Source organism: Siniperca chuatsi, linkage group LG12 (assembly GCF_020085105.1).
Source record: "Siniperca chuatsi isolate FFG_IHB_CAS linkage group LG12, ASM2008510v1, whole genome shotgun sequence".
Classification (NCBI taxonomy): Eukaryota; Metazoa; Chordata; class Actinopteri; order Centrarchiformes; family Sinipercidae; genus Siniperca; species Siniperca chuatsi.
Window position 1 is genome coordinate 25,184,438 of NC_058053.1, and position 23,476 is coordinate 25,207,913.

The 23,476-nt window shown below is 39.4% G+C and overlaps 1 protein-coding gene across 2 annotated transcripts in view; it reads left to right on the plus strand.

Moving 5' to 3' along the window:
- Positions 1-3,766: 3,766 nt before the first annotated feature.
- Positions 3,767-23,476, plus strand: part of fer1l6 (fer-1 like family member 6) — a 30,603-nt gene continuing 10,893 nt past the window's right edge. For both annotated transcript variants that reach the window (XM_044216354.1, XM_044216355.1), the window contains exons 1-28: positions 3,767-4,319; positions 6,229-6,314; positions 7,083-7,194; positions 7,563-7,617; positions 7,958-8,089; positions 8,248-8,310; positions 8,687-8,765; positions 9,519-9,675; positions 10,639-10,825; positions 11,448-11,549; positions 11,703-11,793; positions 12,058-12,175; positions 12,281-12,518; positions 13,296-13,404; positions 14,020-14,263; positions 15,334-15,454; positions 15,736-15,836; positions 17,421-17,523; positions 18,040-18,159; positions 18,363-18,515; positions 18,620-18,791; positions 19,170-19,294; positions 19,981-20,115; positions 20,245-20,394; positions 20,500-20,607; positions 21,733-21,795; positions 22,392-22,490; positions 23,135-23,360. In XM_044216354.1, coding sequence (XP_044072289.1) covers positions 4,285-4,319; positions 6,229-6,314; positions 7,083-7,194; positions 7,563-7,617; positions 7,958-8,089; positions 8,248-8,310; positions 8,687-8,765; positions 9,519-9,675; positions 10,639-10,825; positions 11,448-11,549; positions 11,703-11,793; positions 12,058-12,175; positions 12,281-12,518; positions 13,296-13,404; positions 14,020-14,263; positions 15,334-15,454; positions 15,736-15,836; positions 17,421-17,523; positions 18,040-18,159; positions 18,363-18,515; positions 18,620-18,791; positions 19,170-19,294; positions 19,981-20,115; positions 20,245-20,394; positions 20,500-20,607; positions 21,733-21,795; positions 22,392-22,490; positions 23,135-23,360 — 3,484 coding nt within the window. In that variant the 5' untranslated portion in view covers positions 3,767-4,284. The remainder of the gene's footprint in view (positions 4,320-6,228; positions 6,315-7,082; positions 7,195-7,562; positions 7,618-7,957; positions 8,090-8,247; positions 8,311-8,686; positions 8,766-9,518; positions 9,676-10,638; positions 10,826-11,447; positions 11,550-11,702; positions 11,794-12,057; positions 12,176-12,280; positions 12,519-13,295; positions 13,405-14,019; positions 14,264-15,333; positions 15,455-15,735; positions 15,837-17,420; positions 17,524-18,039; positions 18,160-18,362; positions 18,516-18,619; positions 18,792-19,169; positions 19,295-19,980; positions 20,116-20,244; positions 20,395-20,499; positions 20,608-21,732; positions 21,796-22,391; positions 22,491-23,134; positions 23,361-23,476) is intronic.

Sequence of the window (23,476 nt, forward strand, 5' to 3'; positions counted from 1 at the left end):
TAATAGGGTAATAATGGAGCAAAAACATGAGGTTTAACATCGCGTAATAAAAACATGACAACGTAAGGTGGGATAAGGTGGGATTCTACTATACTGAAAAGAGGGGTTAGTAATAGGGTAATATGGTAACAATGTCAAAGCAATATTAATTTTATGTTTTTGTAATAATCATAGGTAAATATCAGTATAAAACCCTCAAAATTACATGAAAATTACAGTTCAATTTATACTTTAAGTCGTGTGATTTTTTTGTTTTTGTTTACCACAATCACAGTTAATTCTTGGTGATTTACGATTCAATACAACTTAAACGCACATATATTAGCATTTAGTATGAAATGAAGTTCAGATATTTGTAATGTGAATGTGGTGCAGCTGATGTATAGACAGCGACCAGACAGCTGATGTGATGAGAGGGTGAGTGTGTCTGCTGGATCCTCTCTGACTGACAGGGTGTGACTGCTCTGTTTACCAGGGGTGGATTTGTTAACTCTCGGAGTTTCATACATCCTGGTCACATGATTACCAGTCCACACACGCACACACACACACACGCACACGCGCACACTTATTAGGTAATCAGCTCTGCTTCTGTTTGTATCTTGATGTCCCTCATGTGATCTAAGGTAGACAGATGACAACTGATGAATATTATTGTCATTGTTAATATCGACTTCAGGAGGTAGCAGCATGTTATCTAACCACTGAATCACTGGATAATTTAACAGGAAATAATAAGAAATAATAACAATGCTACTAATGATAATACAATCAATACTACTGCTACTACCAACAGTATTCGGATTACTACTAATACTGCTTCTTCTATTACGGCAACTACTACTAATACCATACTATTACTGCTACAGCTGCTACCAGTGCTACTTCTATAAATAGTGTAATATAATATAATAAAAGAAGATATCAAATCAGTCAAAATAATAAAAAATAATAATAAAGCAATTAAAATAAATAGAAAAAATTAAGAGATTTTTTTATTTTTGGAGACTCTCTGGCTCTTGAACTTTCCAGGTGGTAACCAAGGAAAAATCAATAAGGAGCCACATGCATCAGCCACATGTTCCCTCTGCTTTACAACTTCTTCCTCTGAACAAACAGTTCCAACACTAGTCACTCAGTCAGGCTGTTACTTTACCTCAGCGTCTAACTCTGACTCTATTTGAGCCAACACATGCAGACAGGATGCAGCGGTGCGTGTCCAGCTGATGAGTGACACCGACTTCTGACTGCAGTAATGGATCCCAAACCAAGGTAGGAGACCAGCTCTGTCCTGTGATTACAGCAGTGATGTTTGGTGTTGAGTCAACAGGCTGATGTCTTTTACTGTGCCTGAACTGAAGCCTCTGTTCACACATGTAGTTTAGTTTCCTTAATCCAGACTAAAGCAACAAAGGATTCAGACTACTTCAAAGGTTCAGAGATTGTAGGTTTTAGTTTCACACTGCTGGAAACATAAAGACATGGACTGACAGTTTTAGTGACCTGTTGTCATATGTATCAGCACCACACAGACCTGTGAGGCTGTGTTCAGATAAACAATAGCAAAGTGTCTTCCTCATTCCTTTCAGAGACCACTGCATTGGCACATCAGAGGCTCTGGAAAAAAAGATGCAGGATTATCCGGCAAAACTATTTAACCTGTCTCTACTTTAGCTGCAACCAAATGCAACATCATCCGGCAATGCAATCAAATACATGCAAGCGCACATTCATGGTAGAATTCTTTGTTTTGTAAATGGGGTAACTTTCCAGAGATGTAAAATCATCAACGAACAGCAGTGCAGTGTGTTAGCATCTGATGAGCCACAAAACTCGTAGATGTATTACTCAAACTGGACTTCCTGAGTTGTACTTAGTTGTTTCACCGGGACATTCCTGCACTGACCCAGCACCTCACCTGAAAAATGACAGCACTGATAAATTGGACTAATACTTAGAGTTCCCCTCCACTCAAAAAACTTTTTATTACTTTTCTTGGATGTTTGAGATTCACTGTGCAGAATGATGTATGTTTACACCTATACAGTGTAAAGGCTTGTCTACACGTGGTGTTTCAGCCATGTCTTTCATCGTTGTCCGTCGCACAGATGTCTGACTGATTTTAATCAATATTCTACACAGGCTACGTAACGCCAAATTATTTTTTGGGCGTAACCACAACTGGCGTAACCACAAGCTGTCTTTTTAGGCTTCTAGTCTTTTCCTTTCGTTTTACACACGCAATTGCAGTTATTGTGTGTTAGACTCTGAGTGCAGTCAAACAGCTGGTGTCCTAACAGCAGTACTGTGCCTGAACTCAGTCTGTGCAGACAGCAGCCTGCGAAAATGCTCAAATGGTACAAACAACCTGTTTTGTTGTATAAGTTGGAGCAGTTGTCATTCTACTCTGGGATGATAAAGAGCTCATAATGTTCAAGAAGAAACAGCTGAATATGGGCATTATTCTAGACTACAAAATGACAAGTAGACAATATGTCCTTCACCACAATATGACTGGGACATGGATGTTTTCCTTTCCCTTGTGAAAGTATTTGTCTGTTGATCATGACAGCAGATTTTTCCATCATGTTCTGGGGCAGGATGCATTCCTCCAAGTTGTTGTTTATGATGGATACAGTCCAGTTGCAGTCCCAACTAGTGGTCATCTACAGCATGTTTTCATATTTGCATACTTTTTATGACCACCAGAGAAGACTAATAAAGCCTTGAAGCACAGTGCAGCATGACTTAGCTTTCAGTAGTCATGCTCTGTATTTCAAATGAATTTTCCTCCACACCACCATGCAGCTCTGATGACTCATGATAACACAATAAACAAACCTGTCTAATGAATAACTTCATGGGACTTCATGTTTACAACTCTTGATCCCAATGTAAGTCAGTGTGAAGCCTAAAAGAAGTTGAGCTAAAATTAACACTTAAAATCTTTTATTTCAGACATTTTAAACACTTTTTGGGGAAAAATGCTTGTTTGCTGTCTTACCAAGAGTTACATGAAATCTATATGAATTTAATTTGACATTGGGTAAGCAAACAAGATTATTTCCCCTAGTCTGGTGAGTATGGTGGTGTTCTATATTTTTCTATCAACAAATTCCATAAAAAAGATCAAATCTAACAATTCAATTGTAACTGTTTTAAAGATTTATGTCTTCACTAGGAACCAGTGGGCTTGGAGCTGAGTGCCAAAGACAGGAAGTGGAAGCCGGAAAGTTTTGAGAGACTAACACATTGTTGGTTTTAGTCTTGTCATGGGATTTTTTGACAATAACTAAAATATAGAATATCGCCAAACTTATCCTTTAACAAGTGCTGCCTCCTGTGTGTTAATATTGATCCATGCAGTGCCACACAGAAAAATAAAATAAGAATATAAGCATTAGTTGACTCTATTTTGTTCGGCTAACCATGCCAAACATCTTCAACTTCAATCGTATTCTTCTCCCTGTAATGCTTCATGTTAAGTTTTCTTGTTAAGGGAGCAGTATATTTTCAGATGTTTCCATCATCGCTCTGACCTATAAAAGATGAACTACAGGAGAAAACACTGCTGATTTGAAATCCTCTCATGAGTACATTCTGGCCGTGAAGGCAGCGTTAGAAACCAGTAATGTACAGTACTTTTTAAGACGTGTGAATAGCTCTTAAATGGAGCGAGGAGGGGCAGGTCCTTTTATCTAAAACACTACACTGTGAGCTGCTGGAACCACAGCAAGTTAAACATGGAGAGATAGGATCAAAATATTTATTCTTTAGAACGAGGAGGAAGGAGCTGAGCTGGACAGTCAGGTTTAATCCACAAGCGCAGAGATATTTAAGGCTACGCTTAAAGTTTATTTATTTGGACATGAGGAGGCAGGTGTGGAAAGTGGGCAGGCTTTTGCGTGAGGACGAGTTGAAGGATGTTTTGATAAATCTTTGTTTACACTACAGTTATGTCAAATGCATAAGGACTTCTAGTGAAGGAAGGGCTGTAAAGAGGGAGCAAATTATGTTGAGCCAGAGCCATTAATCCTGAAAACCGGTGATGATAGCATGCTTTATTACTCTTTGTCCAAGAGAGGGACAATGTCTCTGCCTAAGCAGAGAGATGAGAAGGTAGAGATGAGAAGGTAACAAATCCTCTGACATCCTTAATCACTCAGAGGGCAGAACAGCAACTGGATGTGAGTTGTTGTGGTGGAAGTTAGTTTTTTGTTGACGGTCCTGAACCCTCCTGGTGCCTGTTAGTAGAAAAAGAACATTTCTCTGGACCTCAGCAGAATGGATCTCTCAGAGAGTCCTGCAACCCAGCGGCGGTGAGCAGTTTCAATTTAAAGCATTTTTGTTTTTGAATATTTTGTTGCATCTGACTGATTGTTCTAAATGACTTCTGGGTTAGATTTGGCAATCCCTCTAAGATCTATTGTCAGTAATATAAATATTCTTAGTTTTTACGCTTAAGATTTCAGTTAAGTATATAATTTTCCAGTTTTGGAAACTTACGGTGGAGGAAGATTAACACTGTGTGAAAAAAATTTGCTTTCAGATTAATGTCATAAAGAAAATTCTTCAAATATTCATGTTCTTCAAATAAAGGAAATATTGTAGGGATTTTTTTACGAAATGTTGAATGCATTTTTGAGGAAAACTGAACTCAAGATGCAACCATTCATAGTAACAGAATCAGTTTTCAGAATTAGTTATCTAGCGAAGCGAGTTACATAATTCAGCATGGTTTCTTACGACACATCGCATTAAACTCAGAAAAACTAAATGACCAAAGTGATACAGTGTTTGAAGGACTAGCATCAACATGATGGGCACATTGTCTGACAGCAGTGAGATTCCATTGATCTGCAAAAGGAAATTATTACTGCTGTATTATAATTATTGCTGATTTTATTGCAAAGTGATATAAAGAGTGTAAGTGAGAGGGAAAGAATATAGATTCACATGATGTCACATGTAAGGATGGGACAATATATGATTTTATCGCAGATCGGGATAAAAAACACTCAAGATAAGTTGATCGTGGTGAATTTCCATTATCGGGATAATCGTGAATCTTGATAATCGTGAATATCCTCACAAGCGACTTGAAAAAAGCTGTCTAGCTCGCTAACATACAGTCCTATATTGATTTCCTGATTTATTTTGAATTGCCAAGGTTTGGCACATCTCACTCTCTAGGTCACAAGGCTAGCAGTACTGTTGTAAAGTGCCAGTGTTGTTAAGGCTTTTTTGCTACAGATAGTAGGACAGTTTATTTTTGTTAAACGATAATTCCTGCATTTGTTATGTCAGAGTGATTTAAAAAAATACAGAAATTATCATGTAAGGAAGAACAGACTCACATAATGTTGCCATTTATTTATTAATGCAGGGGGACCTTACCTTATTTAAGATTAAGTTTTATTTTCACTAAAAAGATGTGTGCCCTATTTGTGATGCAATAAAAATGTGTTTTTTAAGAAAATGTAAGGTAAAATGTGTTTTAGTGCCATTTTGCGAGTTTTAAGCATATTTTGATGATTATCGGGATTATATCATGTATCACAATTATTTTGGCCAGGATAATTGTGACATGAAATTTTTGTCCCATACCTAGTCATGTGATGAGTTAAATTAGCTCAAGATTGCAAAACTTCAGCACTAGCACTACTGAGCTATATTAGCTTTGTGTTAGCTACGGGGTAGGTAGTGCGGTGTCACCCACAACATCATGTGTGTGTTCAATTTGTAAATTATTGTCATCCTACTAAATATCTGCCGTAAGTCAATAACTGTCTGAAGACTCTGACCCACTAGCAGACACTTGGTATCTTCCCTGGTGAAGAACTGTAAGGCCTGTACTGCAGCCATCTTCACCTCTTACTTGTTTTAGGGGCTTTTTGCTGTTAGTCTAGCCTTCAGCCACTAATAATCAATAATCTAATAATCATGCTACGTTTGACTCCAGGTCAAGTCAAGAGCATTTCACTGTTTGGCCAAAACAACTCATTGTCCCAGAACTGGGGGATGATGTATAAAAGGGCTATGTATCCTACATCATTCACCCAATATGGATGTGTAAATCCTCAAACACATTCACAGCTAAATCAGGACTTTAACATCATACTCATTGTTTCATTTCAGTGCACTGTAGTAACATATGAAGGTAATTTGTAGCAGTTAAGGCTGACAGTAAAATTTGACTGATTGAGAGTCTTCCTCTTCTGTGAGCAGAAAGGCCAAGTTGATGTTTGGCCTGAAAGGGAAGAAGAAGAAGAAAGTCAACACAGACCTGGTCCTGGCAAACAAGGGAGCTGTGGGTAAGGCCTGGAAAACAAACACACACACACACAGACACACTCTCACAATCTTGGTTGTATTTACAGTGTACAATAGAGTAATTATTCTTGTCATATCACTGTGGGTGAGACTAACCCTTGTCAAACAGTCACATGTTTAATACTGTATAGTAGTTAGGGGTAATTTAGGTTTTCAAGGACAACACACAACATCATTCATCACAGGATGTAACTGTCCCTGTTTATCTAGTGTGCTAATAAAGGTCCTCTGAAATTAAGATGGCCATTTTCTACTGTGCTTTGAAATGTTTCTGCATCCAACAGGATGTGGAGTGGGATTAATCAGTATGGACTCAATCTGAGATGAACATCTGCATATTATTGACTATTATATATATTATATAAGTAATTTCAGAGCCACTTGTACCACAACCAGAACACTTGTTGTTCAAACAGAACTTTATTTTCAGACACCAAAATCCACCCGTTTGTGTTATGTCACTGCTGCTAGTGCTAGTTAGCTTGAAAGATGGCTGACAACCAAGAGCTCACATTGTTTGCCAAGATTTGTAATCATGTAATCAATGACCTTTTCCACTAATAGGAAGCTCACAGTTAGTGTAGTTAGACAGGTATTTGAGATCATTTATATCAGGTTTTATTGACTTTATTTCTCTTAGCTACATGAAGTTGTGCAAAATAAAGTCAATCTGTCAATAATGTGTGTGTGTGTGTGTGTGTGTGTGTGTGTGTGTGTGTGTGTGTGTGTGTGTGTGTGTGCGCATGCAGACAGTGAGGTGGAGGTGCCTTCGGAAGTGTCTCCCCTGCTGGAGGGAGAAAACACTGAGGATCAACCAGGAAGCTCTGGAGTCAGAACCAGAATAATACCAAACAATAAGAGGTGTGAAATATGCACACATTTCCCTCCGAGATGTGGTTTAGTAGAAGTATAAAGTAGCATAAAATGGAATTATTCAAGTAAAGTACAAGTACCTCAAAATTGCACTTAAGTACAGTACTTGAGTAAATGTAATTAGTTATGTTCCACTGCTGACACTACATACAGTAACAGCTGTTTAAAGTATTTGGTAGCAGATACTGAGTGTATTTAAGGGGCAAAACTGATAGTAGTTAGAAGTCTTCCCAAAGCACTATGCATTTACAGTTTACTTTATACTGATCATGAGTAACTGTTACAGGCATATGTTTCTGTATGTCTCTATTAATAATCAGATTGAGAAACTGACTTGTACAGTAACACTTCCACAGGTCCAAACTGAAAACTCGTATCCAGGACAGTGAAGGGAAACCACAGAACTTCCAGGTAACAATATACAGAACACACAGCTATGGACTATATTTGGGTTACATATTACGTCAAATGTAAGATTAAATTTAAGCAATTCTCAAGGGAATGTGGAGTAGTAACAGCTGTCACCAAAAGAGAAAATATATAAATAATAAGAAAAAACAGGAATACAACACAACTGACCATTTTATATCAAGGAAAATATGCAGAATATAATAATAACAATACAAAATAAAGGATGTGCTTTGCAGTATCAGACCTATGTCAGTCATACATGAAGTCTTTTTTAAGCCTAATTGGGAATAAAGTCCTTCTCATCTGTGCAGTGGTATGTAAGTTTTTGTCTGTGTCATAGATTGCCATTAACATCACAGAGGCCAGGCAGTTGGTGGGAGAAAACATCGACCCCAGTGTGGTGATTGAGATCGGTGATGAGAAGAAACAGACTTCAGTCAAAGAAGGAACCAATGCTCCCTTTTACAATGAGGTAAGAATAAATTAGGACAACCTGAAAAAACCCAGTGATTTTACTTATCTGAAAGACCCCTTTTGAATCATCTGTGTCTCAGTCTAATTGTAGTTATTCTTAGTCCTAGTCCTTGTGCTTCATTGTCCATTATTCTCCACCTCTTTTCTTTCTGTCAGTATTTCGTGTTTGACTTCTTTGCCCACAAAGAGGTGTTCTTCGACAAAGTCATCAAGCTGACGGTGAGTAAAATACTGCAAACAAGCATTTGAAAGATGGGTTTTAGGTTTCATGTCTTACATTGTAAATGATTAATTCAGAAAGCCTACAAGATTATACTAAGTTAGAAATCTTTTCAGTTTTCTTTTCAGTCGTGGTCTGTAAGTGAAATACGTAATGTTTATTTAATATGTCCGAATGTGTCATCTACCGTCATATTCTATAAATTGGAAGATGAAAGTAAAACACAAGGTCCTCTTTGAATATAAAATCAAAACTTTCTTTTAATCTGTCTTACTTTGGCCATAATTGTTTTTTGTTTTCTTCCATGGTCTCGTAGCTTTGGGTTGCCAGTTTCAAGCTTGTGTTCTGTGTCTTTGTGTATCTTTCTCTCTCTAGGTGATGCACTCTAAAATGCTGAGGAGTTTCTGTGTTGGGTCATTTAAGCTGGATGTGTGGACAGTCTACAAACAGCCAGGTAGCTCACCTCGTGCTTTCAAAGTGAAGCTAACGCCTGCTTTAAGGTGCTTGAAAGTTTCAACAAAGTTTCACCTCTTTGTTTTGATTTATCCTTTTTCCTGTCAAAAAGTGTTTTGCAAAAGCCACTGGGACATCTACTGGTTGCCACTGATCACGTCTACTAGAGCAGTTTGGGGAAATGCCTTGCGTAACGGCACATTGAGGATAATTATTAAAGATCCCATCCAGATATATATACAAATAGAGTGCTTGGAACAATACAGTGTGTATGATGTGTTTTTTCCACAAAAAAAAAGTATAATTTCCACAATAAAATCATCAAAAAGGCATCTACTCCTTCTAGTTCATTAAAAATTCCAGAATCTATGAATATGCTAATTTTGTTAATTTCTAAAGTTTTCCTGCTCAACACAAGATGTCTCCTACTTCACAATTCTCAGAGCATGTGCACTGGGCTCTTCAAGTTTCTACCTCACACTGGATTGGCTACCGAACAATTTGTGATGTCACATATCATGCTCGTAGGCCCACCCTTTAAAACCAGATTTTCAATGAGCACAGAGAAACTTTCCACTTTCAGCAGATGAATGTGAAAACAGCCACATGCTGAAGCACAGTGAAGCTCAAACATCCAACTGTAGGAACAGGAAGAAAAACATGTTTTTGAGTGGAGGGGGAGCAGGCAGCGCTACTCATTTCATTCACATTTCCACCTGGAGTTCACTCTTCTGACTCTTTCTTGCTCGCTCAGGTCACCAGTTCATCAATAAGTGGGCAATGCTGACCAATCCTGCTGACATTAGCACTGGGGTCAAAGGTTATGTCAAGTGTGACATCAGCGTCTCAGCGAAAGGAGATGCCATGCAGCCAGGACCAAAAGCGAGTGATACTGAGGAGCAGATAAACAAGTATGATACCCTTCTTTTTTTCTAAATGTTGTTTTGCAATATTCCTGCTTTATCTGACCAGTTTGGTCTTCTGGGAAAGGTTACAGGAACGATATAGGAGAGGCATGACGTGATAAGAGTTTTGAGGTAGAATCTGACATACAACGTCATCAGCACCTCGGGAACTGTATGCTTTCATCTCTTAAACCCTGAAAGGGGGTTACACTGTCAGTTTAAAATGTCCCACTGTTATTTTAAATTGTAAAAACCTAAAATTGTAAGAATCTAAAAATCTCCAAATATATCTGGCTGAAATTTGAAGAGATGTATATAATAAGATACAATAGGAATGTAGAAAATGTAATATTATTTAATATTAAATAATCCTGAGAGGATGGTGCACTTTTATCAATCTTTATAACTTGTTCCAATAGCATATCCTATTAATGCCTTCTCCTCCCAAATTTCAATTTATAGCCAAGGTCATCACTTTCACGCTATTTTTTTTTAGATAACATTTGACCAATCGACCCTCTGCCTTTTGGAATTACTTACTTTTTTTGTGGTCTCTAGAGGATGGATCCTAATTATTTTGGTGACCCTGTGACCTCTTGCCCCAATATTAGGCCAACATTTCCACTTGCATATAGTACATTTTTAAATCCTGTGGGCAGATGACATGAATTTACTGGGAACATTCATGCTGCCCAGAGGATGAACTCTCTCCATTGTGGACACTTTGAGCTTTCATCTTGTGCCACAGTCAGATCAGCATAACAAGTTTGCACATGAGATATCTTATAATTTGATGTAATGACTATTGCAGCCTCTTGGAATTATTAGCTGGACGTTAGACTTGTAGTCTTGCTGTAATTTGTTTTCTCTCAAGATGTTGCTGGTAAACCAGGTTGTTAAAAAGGCTTTATGAATAGGTTTGAGCTGAGTTGAAATATTTTTGTGCCGCTGTGATGTACTTTTCCTCAGGAACCTGCTGATACCAGAAGGTTTTCCCTCTGAGCGACCCTGGGCTCGTTTCTGTGTGAAGGTGTATCGAGCTGAAGGCCTTCCACGGAACAACTCCAGCATCATGGCCAATGTCACCAAGGCCTTCATAGGGGACAACACAGCACTCATAGACCCATATGTAGTGGCCAGCTTCTTCAAAAACGTGGTGGGTTGAATATCAACTACTAGCAGATGACATTTTAATATATGCTCATCAGGACGCTGCTCTGAAGATTACAGCAGCTATTGTACAGGTTTCTGAACATTTGTCCAATTCTTACGCGCATGTTTTTGGTAAAAGAAAGGGTAAAAAGGCTCAAAGTTGTACAAGATTTCAATTACAGAGGTGTATTTATTTACTCAAAATTATATTTTAAGGAACAGGTTTAAAAAGCTGTGAATATGAAGAAAGTTCGAATTTAAGTACTGGAAATTAATTTGCCAAAATTCAGATGCATTTGTAGAAATCCCATTTTTGACCTAAACATGGTTGCAGACATGTCAGTTATTAAAATTGGTGGAAGATGCACTGTATATAAACATGTAAAGTTATTGGTTGAGTAAATAATACTGATATAGATGATTTTCAAATATTAGCTCCAAAACCGTCTAACTGCTAGGTCTGCTTGTGCTGCCTCTTGAAAGGATTGAATGGTTCCACATAGAATGATTACTTTCAGTCTGTCATGTTTGGTTTGAACTCATTTGTAATTTAGTGTTTTATTTTTATTTTTAGTTGTTTTATGTACATCTAAATCATCTTCTAATCTCCTTACCTTGCCTCTCAGGGTCGTACCTCCACTCAGAAGTCCACAGCAGACCCAGTGTGGAATGAGCAGATCGTCTTCACAGAGATGTTTCCCCCGCTGTGTCAGAGAATGAAGATCCAGGTCTGAACGTTATTATGTCGGAGGGGAAGTACTGACTTTCTGCAAATTTCACCACAATTAACACTTAAAAATAAATTCTATTTAAATGTACAGTTACATTATACTTAACACAAGTATAAATGTCACAGGATTCTGGCCTCTCTCCCGTCATAGGTCTGGGATGAGGGAAGCATGAGTGACGTTGCCATAGGAACCCATTACTTTGACTTGAAACGCATCTCCAATGAACAGGATGGGGACAGAGGTAAGGAGAGATGAAGGGAGGGATGGGAGCAGAGATAAAGTAATAACGGAAGGGAAGGTGAGGTGAGAAGGAAGAGGAAGAGGAGGAAGAGTTTAAGGAAAGAGAAATATGTGGAGGGGACAGAGGAAGAACTGAGGAAAGACAGGAATCATAATCCAGGTGGGAAGAATCATTAGGGGAATTGTTGGTTTGTTTCATGATGACCTTTGTTTTGTGTCCGACACATTCTCTCTCATCTTATTCTCTCTTTCTCTCTTTCTCCAGGGTTTTTACCAACATTTGGTCCCGCTTGGATTAACCTGTATGGCTCTGCCCGAAACTTTTCAATAGGTGATGATACAGTGGAGCTTAATGAGGGCATCGGAGAGGGCGTGTCCTACAGGTTAATGTTAAAGGATGATAGTTATTCAGCTATTTTTATTATGAGAAAAAATGGATACATTAATAATTAACCAACAACAAAATGTCCAATTCTTGCTGGTGGCAGAGGTCGGGTCTACATGGAGCTGGCAGTGGAGATCCTAGCAGGAGGGACGGGTTCGGAGTCCAAACTCAATAGAATGGTCAAACCTGTGAAGGATGCTAAAGCAGGGAAAGGCGGAGGGAAGGATGGTAAGACTCCTGCAGGAGGAGGAGGAGCGGGAGGAGCAGCAGGAGGAGCTGCTGATGATGACAAAGGAAAAGCTGTGGCAGCAGAGGTCCTGCCAGTGGAATCTCCTCCTGTGGTGAGAAGTTTTCTTTTAATAATATCCTCAATGCTCTCCAACATAGAAACACAGTGTAGTAATTTGATAATACTATATGGCTGTGTCACACCAATTGGTTATAAATCAAATTTTGAACAGTTTGTTGGAAGCTTCACTGGGCCACAGGCAAAAGAAAATGCAGAGACTTCTGCTACAGTTACATAGAAATAAAACCTTATGTCCTAAAGGAATTATTACCCTTTGCTTTGCTTTCAAAAATCCGAACAAGTGTTCACATGGGGTGTAATTCAACGTCACATTTTTGAGAGGAAGCTGCCAGTCTTTGTTTAGTCCCAGTTTACCTTGATTAGATTTGAGTAGTAACAGTAATAATCAGTGCTTTGTATGTAAAACCTAAATGGAAATAAAATAACATAGAAACAGAAGGCTGTTTTAACACATTTTCAACTTTTAAGTGAAGAGAGTTGTCTTGTCTTCCACACTGATTTTATAATACAAGCAGCTTAGCTAGTACAGTAACTGATGCTGGTTGCTGTCATTGGTCACATGACCCACGTCACAGCAGCTCCTGGACAACACTCTGTGCCAGACACGTGAAACCAGAGTTTTGCTCCTGCTTGCAACAACAAAGTAAAGTGTTGTAAATATGCCAGATATGCTGAAAATGACATTGCCAAGGCCTCCTCATGCTGGGTATCACTGTGCTCTGCTTGTCCTGAAGTTGATAATACCCCAAGATAAGTTAATGGTTTCAGCTTCCCTGAATATGTAAATGGCGACGTTTCTGATGTCCAGCTGAATGAAAACAACAAGGAAAGATTTCTGCTGTTCGGGGCGTTGTTTGAAGCCACCATGATTGACAGGAAGATCGGAGACAGGCCCATCAGCTTCGAGTTCTCCCTGGGTGAGTCGCCAAACCCACTGTTGTTACTTTTTTCCCTCCAAGTATTGCTTTTAATAGAAACACCCCACACATAAAAGCAGTCAAATACAACAGTCACGTTTTGAGGAGTTTGTGTTGTTATTTAGTTGAATTTAAGGATTGCATTATATTTGAATGTGTATCTGTAATTTTGTCGACCCTGTATTTATGACTGAAGCCAATAATAAAAAGTACTCATTTTGCAGAATAGCCCATTTCAGAATAATGTATATTATATTTATTTTTACTGGTGCATTAATGTGTAAATCACTTTAATATTGCAGCTCATAAATGTGGGGCTAATTTTATAAATATTTTGTATATATTACTTTATTACTACTTGGTAGCTTGTGAATTTTCCCCTGGGATTGATATAACAATATCATAATCCATTTATATTTTGTATTCTTAATCTGAATTTGGAAAGTTACTAACTAAAGTTATCAAATAAATGTAGTGTAGTAAAAAATATAATATTTACCTCTGAAATGTATTGTAGTACAAGTATAAAGTAGCAGAAAATGGAAATACTAAAGTCATGTTACTTAAGTACAGTCCACCACTGCTGGTGACACATACTTTTGTTTCCTCCCTCAGGTAACTACGGTAATGTCTTGGAGCCCACAGGCCAGCCCAGCATCCCTGTCCCCAGTCCTTCTGTCAGTCGGAGGAGAAGAGCGCTGGACGTCCCAGACAGCAGTGATACGTTTAGCACCTCCCCTCTCAGCTCGCCCCCCAACTCCCCCTCTTCCCCCCTCCTACCCAGAGAGCCTCTGGACATGGCCTTGACCTCTAAGTCCACCACGCCACCGGAAAGACCGCTCATCGTTGAGGGAAACAAGTTGAGTCACATTGTCGTTTGATTCTTGATGCTCTGTTGGGCCTCGAAAGATGTTATATGATATATATATTATATGATGTTTTTCTCGGACAAATTGAATTTCACTTCACACATTTTCCAAGAATCTTTGGAGTCAGATGCTTGAGAAGATCCTTGAGTGTGAAAGTACATTCTTGACCTTGGAAACAGTATTTTGACAAACTTAAGGTCCACTTAATTGCTTTTTCAGGCACTTTCAACCACATCTCATGGTCTTCCCCAGCTGATGGAGTTTGCTCAAACAAGCATTTTCCTGAACTTTTAATCACTCTAGAAAGCTTAAAGCTATGTACCTGGAGTTAAAATGTTTTGTTAAACATACCTCTTTTTTTATTCTTGCAAAAAAACTATTGAAATGTTTATCTGGTAGCATGTGTGCTACGGCAGGAAAAGATACCTGTCAAATGGCGCGCTGCGATGCAACATGAAAGGGTGTGTGTTTCACTTAATAGTAGCAAAATTAGAAAAAAATGATCAAAAGACTCAGTACATAGCATTATCTAAAGTTTGCTAACATTAGCCACTATAAGCTACTGGGCATAACAGACCAAGTAAGGCTGTAGCAGCAAAATCCCTCAAAACATTCAAAATGTATTAAATTGAGAAAGGGTGCGTAATATTGTTTATGAATTTTTCATTTGTAAGAGGACAATTGTGTTATTTTGTCTTTCAAAAGTTACATAATCTTGCTTTAAGAGTTTCAATTCAAATTAAGTTTTCCAGTATTTAATAAATGGGACTAGATGACTGCTGTCTGGAAGTACATCTAGATATTGAATATTACTGAATCTATTAGCTAGTAGCTATCTTGACCCTTTTACATTTAGTTACTATCAGTAAAGAAATAAGGGATTTTGCTCCTTTTCCTCAGCTTGTAGCTAGATGGTCAGTGATGTAATCATAGTGTCTTTCAATTCCAGCAAAGAGGAGTCTTTTCTAGCTCACAGTATATTGCTCTTCATTTGTTTTCTAAAGTCTTCCAGTTCATTGTGTGGATAACTGTGTGTTTTTCTATATGTGTGTACATTTAGGTACTACATGTATCTGCCCCTGGAGAAGCAGAAGCCGTGTATTAATGTGCTGAGTCACTGGGAGGACAAAACCTACCGACTCTACAACTCGAATATGCTGGAGAATATAGCTTTTCTGTTTGTATGTACATACGCACACACACACACACTCATACCATGTGTTTTTTCACTGATCAAATTTAGTCAGAATGTCAACAGCTCATGTGTGCTCTTGCCTCAATATAAAGAGTGTGCTACATCATCTCTTTATTGTATTTAAGGGATTTATAACATTACAGTGACCTGACGTAGCTGTTATAGTGTAAAGTCAGTATAGCTTCTGGCTTTTAAAAACCTACCTGATAATTCTATGAACAGTTTCCACGGCCATCCTAGTAAAAAAGAAAAATTCTTCTCTGTCAGGAGGAGGGTGTGGCCAGTGCAGCCGAGCTACACAGGAAGTCCGATCCAGGGGCGGAGCAGATGCTCAGAATCATCCTCCAAGAATTCTGTATGGACGCCAGGTAATCAGTCGAATTAGAGCACGATGAGACTGCTTGTGTCTCACTGCAACAGTGGTAGGAACGTTTTAACAGCATTGCTTTTGTATGCTGTTTCTTTATAAAAGTTAAATGACAAAGAAAAATGATAAACATGAGCAATCTGTAACTTTGTCATTTTTTATAGAAAAGTATTTCATCGCAGTATGATAATTAAAGGTGCATACATGGTTTTTGGTAACAACAAGCTTCTCGGTGCTCCATCGTGAGACAGTATATAATTGTGTCATAACTGAGAAACTGAAGAATGCAAGTTTTCTCAAACTTTGCAACATAATCATCAAACCTGCATTAAAATAGGAGTCGGTCCAAGACAGAAATCTTGTTTACGAATATATTCAACAGCACCTGACTGTCTGGGATCTCTAGGTGGTTAAATCTTGTTGAAACAACTTGAGAAATTAAAATGAATGACTTGAAAGTGTTCATGTTAAACTCATTTGAATCCTTGACATCTCAAAGCGGTTGTTGTAATTTACCATTTAAAACGTGGCTTTCTAGTAAAATTCTAATTGAAAAACCCAGTAATGATGTTTATTTACACAATGCAACTATGTTTAATGTTTACACACAGAAGTTCATTTAATATTTTCACTTTAATTAGAAAACTTGATTGGTGGACAACACGCACACACGTGGGGCAACTTCCGAGGCTTCTCTCCTTTTTAAATTCACTAAACGTTTCGCTACCAGCATTACATTATTAGCATAAATGGATGTTGTTGAATTGCATGCTAGCTAAGCCCACACCTTGCTAATTTCCACTTCCCTACTCACTGCACACCATGTCTCTGCTAAAGTCAGATTTATAGGTCTGCATTGAGGGGTTTAGGTGTAGCAATGGAGCCTACGTCCACATCACGTCCGTAGCTACGCTGTGGCTAACGTACGCCTTGTAAAAATGGAGATGGCTGGAGACGGTTGCTATGGTTTTCTCCTGACAGTTTCCAATGCAACATTAAGACACATTAATCATTAAACAAGAAAAAAGGCTCAGTAATCCTATCCTTAACACACATCTAGCAACGCCATTTTACTTGCTATGATCTCTATCTTGTGAATGAAAGAATGTAAACACAGTTACTGTGGGGTATATAATTAAACCATGATACAACCTGATAATGTACGATAATGTTCCAGTGGTGCCAGTGGGTGAAATCTGATGCTGAACTATAAATTTAGAGGACCACCGTGCACTGTGACGCACAACTATAAATCCACCAGAACTCTAGTGTCCGGGGGGAGAGTGTAGACAGATATGTGCTACCTCCATGATACATGGTGTCACCAGCTGCTGCTTTTCACCTGCTAATGATGAGCTTCATCGGGATGGTAGTTCACAGAGAATGTCCTCACCAACATAACAACAGCATCGACTTTCACTTTAAACACTGAAAAGGACCTGCAGAATATTTAAGTTTTCCTAACAAGCGACCTCTTGCAGTCGCAATGGTCAAATCTGCAAACTCACATGGAATGAAAAAGGTGACGGGAGCCCAGGGGCATCTTCTTCTGTCAGTGTTAAATGTGTGGTCTGTTTTTCTGCAGGAGTTTCATAGCAGCAGCAGAGGCCAAGTTGAAGGCAGAGCTAAAGTCGAGCTACCTGACACAGCTGGACAAGAAACGCCTCACCATGTGTAAACAGGAACTGGTGGGGAAATCCGAGACACACACACAAACACACTGAAAACACAGCATTAAATATAACCAAGCCTGCTCAGTCCTTGTCCTGAAGCCTTAGGTGAATCTCTTTCTCTTAGACATTTTGTGCAAACAGATCCAGGATCTTTAAGTGCCGAAACGACTTAAAGTAAAACATTTTACTGCTCCAGGAGTTTCATAAAAAGCTTATTTTTAATCAGATAGGGCTGTTCAGTCCTGCAAGCCCCAACCCAATAGTTTGTGGCCAGTCAAAAAGTCAGAGACTTTTTTTGAGGTATGAACTATCACCAAAAAATGTAAATCAGAATCATGTTTCTCTGGCGGAAAAAGGCTTTCACTAATTGGTTTACATAAAAACAGTTATCAAGTTTTCTTAGTCTATTTATTTTTTTGTTTTACACTGCAGTGTTATTCAGTTGGACTGCCAACATTGGCGGATTGGTGGAAAATGCGAACTGTTTACAAAAAGGTTCCATATGTTTGTGTGTGTGTGTGTGTGTTGCAGGAGAGTATGATAGGAGAGGCCCAGTCATTGGGAGAGAGGAAGAGAAAAGTTGGCGGTGTGAAAGAAATGCTGCAGGATGCAGCAAAACTCACACACAAACTACGCTTTCTTGTGGAGGAGGTATGGGACTCATCCTGTGTGTGTGTGTGTGTGTGTGTGTGTGTGTGTGTGTGTGTGTGTGTGTGTGTGTGTGTGTGTGTGAGTGTGTGTTTGTGTTTCATGTACATCCTCACAACTTGTGTGCAAGACATCGCTGTTTTCTTTATTTACCTTGTACATCCTAACTTTTCTTATACACACGTGCACACCTTTACACACTGCAGCCCCAGCACACAGTGCCCGACATCTTTGTGTGGTTGCTAAGCAACAACAAGCGTGTTGCGTATGCTCGGATCCGAGCCAGAGACCTGCTGTTCTCCAGCAGCCAGGAGGCCCGAGGAATCCACTGTGGCAAGATAATAACACTCTTTCTAAAGGTAAACACACATACACAGAACTTAAAACTCAAGTCTTTTTCAGTGTAGGAATGCTGGCAAAGAAAAACTGATACATATGTGTGTTTATATGTTTGTGTGTGCAGCCTCCAGGGAAGCGTGTCGCAGGCTTGTCAGTCCAAGCGAAGCTGGATGTGTATCTGTGGTATGGAACATGGTCCGACTCCATCCACATGCTAGATGACCTACCTGCAGGATTCAGTCCGGCCACAGGGGGCGCTGATGCCAGCAGCCCTCCATCATACCTGATCTGCACAGGTGAGAGACAGACAGATTTTTACAATCCCTCCATTTCCGTGGTTATTTTGCCATTTTGTCTTGTCTGACTGGAAACAGACAACACTGGAGGTCACTGTCGACAAAATAATTAGTAACTGCTAAGATACAACCTAATTCTGTGGTTAGTATTTGCTTCTGACATTTAGATGTCTGAAGAATACAATATCCAGGAAAGGCACTGGTTTACCTTCAGATCCATAACATCACAGTTACATTAGGTGTCAAGTAAGTTTCCAAGTCAAGTTACACTAGAAACCACTAATGGTAAGCAAAAAAATCAGTTTTTGTGATGTGTGTAAACTGATGCTTTAAAGTCACCCTATCTATGTTGTGTTGTGTGTGTGTCTGTGTCTCCAGGGCAGCATCAGTTCCAGTTGAGGTGCCACATGTATCAGGCTCGTGGTCTGATCGCTGCAGACAACTCCGGCCTGTCTGACCCATTTGCTCGAGTTACCTATCTGTCACACAGCCAAACCACCAATGTAAGTGTGTGTGTGTGTGTGTGTGTTCCTAGGACATCAATAAAGTTTCTCAGGAATGCTGGTCTAGCTGCCTGGGTTAGAGGTGCAGTTTGTGCCTTTCATGTAATCATTTTTATTTGAGACTTGTACGTTGATGATAACACTCAGATAAAGAAATAACCCATGTGTGAAATCAAACTTATCTTGAAATAAAACTACAGCACACATGCAATATTTAACTGAATCACATGTCCGTAGCTCTAGATTCTTCGGCCACTACATGTTGCTTCAGTGCACAGTGACATATTGTTTTGCTTGTTTTGCAAAGACAGCCACTGGAAAGGATATGATATATCTGGAGTCATCTTTGTTTGAGTTCAGGAATGGTGATGCATCTTGTGGAAAATGTCAAAATGCTACTTCACTGTAACCCTGGAGGAAATGTTGTATGTTTTGTTATGACGGCATAGGACTACAAGGACATGTGGCAGGTTGTGTAACAAGTTTTGTTGGCAGCAATCAGGACTAATGAGAACTAATCTCTCCAGAGACAAACAGATACACTCAGTGGTTACTTCATTAGTTACACTTGTACAATCTAATGCAATCCAATACAACAGCTCTGACATAAACGGTAAGTTTACAAAGCTTTGTATTTGTGTGTGTGTGTGTGTGTGTGTGTGTGTGTGTGTGTGTTGTGCTGTCAGGTGATCAGTCAGACTCTCAGTCCGACATGGAATCAGTGTTTGCTGATGAGCCGCCTGCTGCTGAGTGGAGATCTGCAGCACATCCAGCAAGAGCCGCCACGTATTCTCATCGAGGTGTACGATGACGATGCACTGGTAATACCATGTAGATAGATAGACTGATAGATTAGTTAAGTAATAGTTTAATCACTATTTTAGATATTTTGCTGCTGACTCTTTGAATTGAACTCTCTCTGATCTCACCCCGTCCCCTGCCGTGTGCAGAGTAAGGCGGAGTACCTGGGGGCCACAGTGGCGGTGCCCGAGGTTCGGCTGTCCTCTGACCCGTACACACCTCCAACTCTGCAGTACAGCCCGCTGCACTGCGGCAGCCAGCCAGGGGGAGACCTGCTGGCTGCATTCGAACTGCTGCAGGTCAGTCACGGCCATTTCAATAACCATTCGGTTTCCATCATGATGATGAAGGATGAAGCAAGAATGTAGAATGAAGCACTAATAATAAAGAAGTATCATGTGTAGATCCCAGAGTCTGGAGACCAGAGTCTGCCGCCGTTAGAGGAACAGGAAGGAGGCATCTACACGGTTCCTGCCAACATCAGACCTGTTCTCAGCACCTACAGGCTGGAGGTTTGGCTGCCTGTGTGTGTGTGTGTGTGTGTGTGTGTGTGTGTGTTTTAGCACACTAGTTAGGCTTTTTGAAAAATTATGTAGTATTTAGATCCTTTAATTAAGTAAAAGTAGTAATACCACAATGTGAAAATGCTCCAATACAAGTAAAGTCCTGCATTCAAAACCTTACTTTAGTAAAAGTATGTAAATATTATCAGCACAAACTACTTTAAGTATCAAAACTAAAAGTAATCTGCAGTAAAATGCTCCTGTCAGTGTTTTATTATATCTGATGTTTCTGGATTAATATTACTGCTGCAATAATGTGTCTGTTGTATTTTACTGCTGTAGATGTTTAAGGTTGAGCTCATTTAACTACTTTATATACTGTTGGGTAGTTTAATCTACAGCAATGCATCATGGTCTAGATAATCATATGTTTGTAGCATCGCTGTCCTGTGAGAACCACGTATCTCTAAAAAGTAAACTTTTCAGCTCTGTGACGATGCATTTTCCAGGTAATCCAAGGGGGCTTTAAAAGAGTTTATTTAGCTTAAGAAGTAGAAGAATTTTCTCAACCCATAAAGGAAAACTTCATCCTTCAGGTTATCAGAAAAATTCAAATTCAAAATCACCAAATTTGGAGATACAAAGAACAGAAAACAAAAAATTGGAATCAGAAAAGTAACTAATGCAGTGGAATAAAAAGTCAAATATTAACCTCTGAGATGTAGTGGACTAGAAGTATAAAGTTGCATAAAATGGAAATACTTAAGTAAAGTACATGTACAATAAGTAAATAAATGTCCTGAAATTGAAAGTATATATTTGTAACCTAATTGTTAAGTTTTGTTTCATCTTGTAACTACAGCAGCATCCATAAAAAACACCAAGCTGACGACTCTCAGCATGACACTACACGCTCATTTATTATTAATGCTCCATTTTAGGAGAAAAATTATTTTTCTCTTGAGAAGCTGACAGGTTAGAGGTACAAGGTTTCTACCCAACAACACTTATAAAATGGGAATGGTGATTTCTTTTTTCTTTCAACGTAACCAACAAATAACACTTTTGGCCCCATAATCCAACTCAAGCGCTCAGCTATAACAAACCTTTGTGTGTGTGTGTTCTCTCCACTAGGTGTTATTCTGGGGTCTGCGGGAGCTGAAGAAGGTTCAGTTCCTTTCTGTTGATCGCCCACAGGTACACACACACACAAACACAAGTGGCATGAACAAGTCCCATTTTAGGACTCTGCTTCTTTGAGAGTCCATATTTTAAGATGTGACTGAATGGACCACTGTGGCTACTTAATGAGCATTTCATCTGGGCTTCACTGCAGATGGAGGTGAAGCGAGTTGGTCTGATCTCCAAACTCGCTGTGTAGAATTTACAATCCATGTCTCTGCTTTCACTCCTTGACTCTAATTTGCTCTGTTTGAACAACACACCTGTAGATGTATTGTTATTTTGGTATCATCACACGCAAGACTTCATATTTTTAGAGAATGTGGGTTAGTACAACTGTGTGTTGTCTTTACGTAGTTGAGTATGTGCTCCTTTCTGAGTGCAGGACTAAAACATAGTGTCAAGTCAAGACTGTTTTATTTATATAGCCCAATATCACAAATCACAAATTTGCCTCAGGGGGCTTTACAATCTGTACAACATAAGGCACCCTCTGTCCTTAGACAAAAATGGAAAAATCCTCGGGAAGAGCAACAGAGGGATCCATCACAATTGGGAAACAGGATCCTTATATCCAATTAATATAATAAACCCCTTCTGTCTTTGTCTAGGTCTTCATAGAGTGTGCAGGTAAAACACTACGTTCCTCTGTCATTCAGAAGTACAAGTCCAGCCCAAACTTCACCACGCTGGTTGATGTCATAGAGCTGGTAAGACCAATACAGCATTTATAGTAAATCTTAACATAAGTGCAGCATGGCAAAACATTCTCAATACAGCTACTATTGGGGAGTCCTGGAGGTTCATTGATCTGCATACACTATATGGCCAAATTTATCTAGACACTCCTGTCCATACATGATTTTTAGACAATAATGTGCTTCCAACTCTGTGGCAGCAGTTTGAGGGAGGCCCTTTCTGTTTCAACATGACAGTGTACACAAAGCCAGGTCCATAAAGAAATGGTTTTCCCAGTTTGGTGTGGAAGAACCTGACTGGCCTGTACAGAGCCCTGACTGCAGTCAAACACCTTTGGGATGAAGTAGAATGCCGACTGTGAGCCAGGCCTGATCACCCAACATCAGTGTTGGACCTCACTAATGCTCTTGTGGCTGAACGGGAGCAAATCCCTGCAACCAGGTTCCTAAATCTTGTGGAAAGCTGATGGAGAGCATATTAATGCCCATGGCTTGGAATGAGATGTTCAACAATCACATATGGGTGTAATCAGGTGTCCACATACCTTTGGCCATGTAATGTACTATATAAGCACGGCTTCCCTGGATCAAGTCTGGCTGGGGAATCAATACATTTATTGTATAATTCATGGGATTTATTTTTTAACATCCTTCAGGAGTTACCAGAGAACGAACACCTCCATCCTCCTCTCAGTATCACTGTTGTTGATTGGCGGGCATTTGGTCGCAGCACGTTGGTTGGAAACCACATTATCAACAACCTCAAGGCCTTCAAATACACTCCACCTCCAGCCCTGCCTGCTCCCATAAAGACACACAAACCACCCAAGGTCACATACACCCCTGGACCTGCACTGACACTGGAGCCACAAAGCACTGAGGGTAATAAGTGTGTGTGTGTGGGGAGCACGAACAATCATCTACTATGTACTGGTGTTACTGACAAGCATATGATTTCTTCTAGTTAATGTCAAACGAGATAGATCTGTGAGTATTAT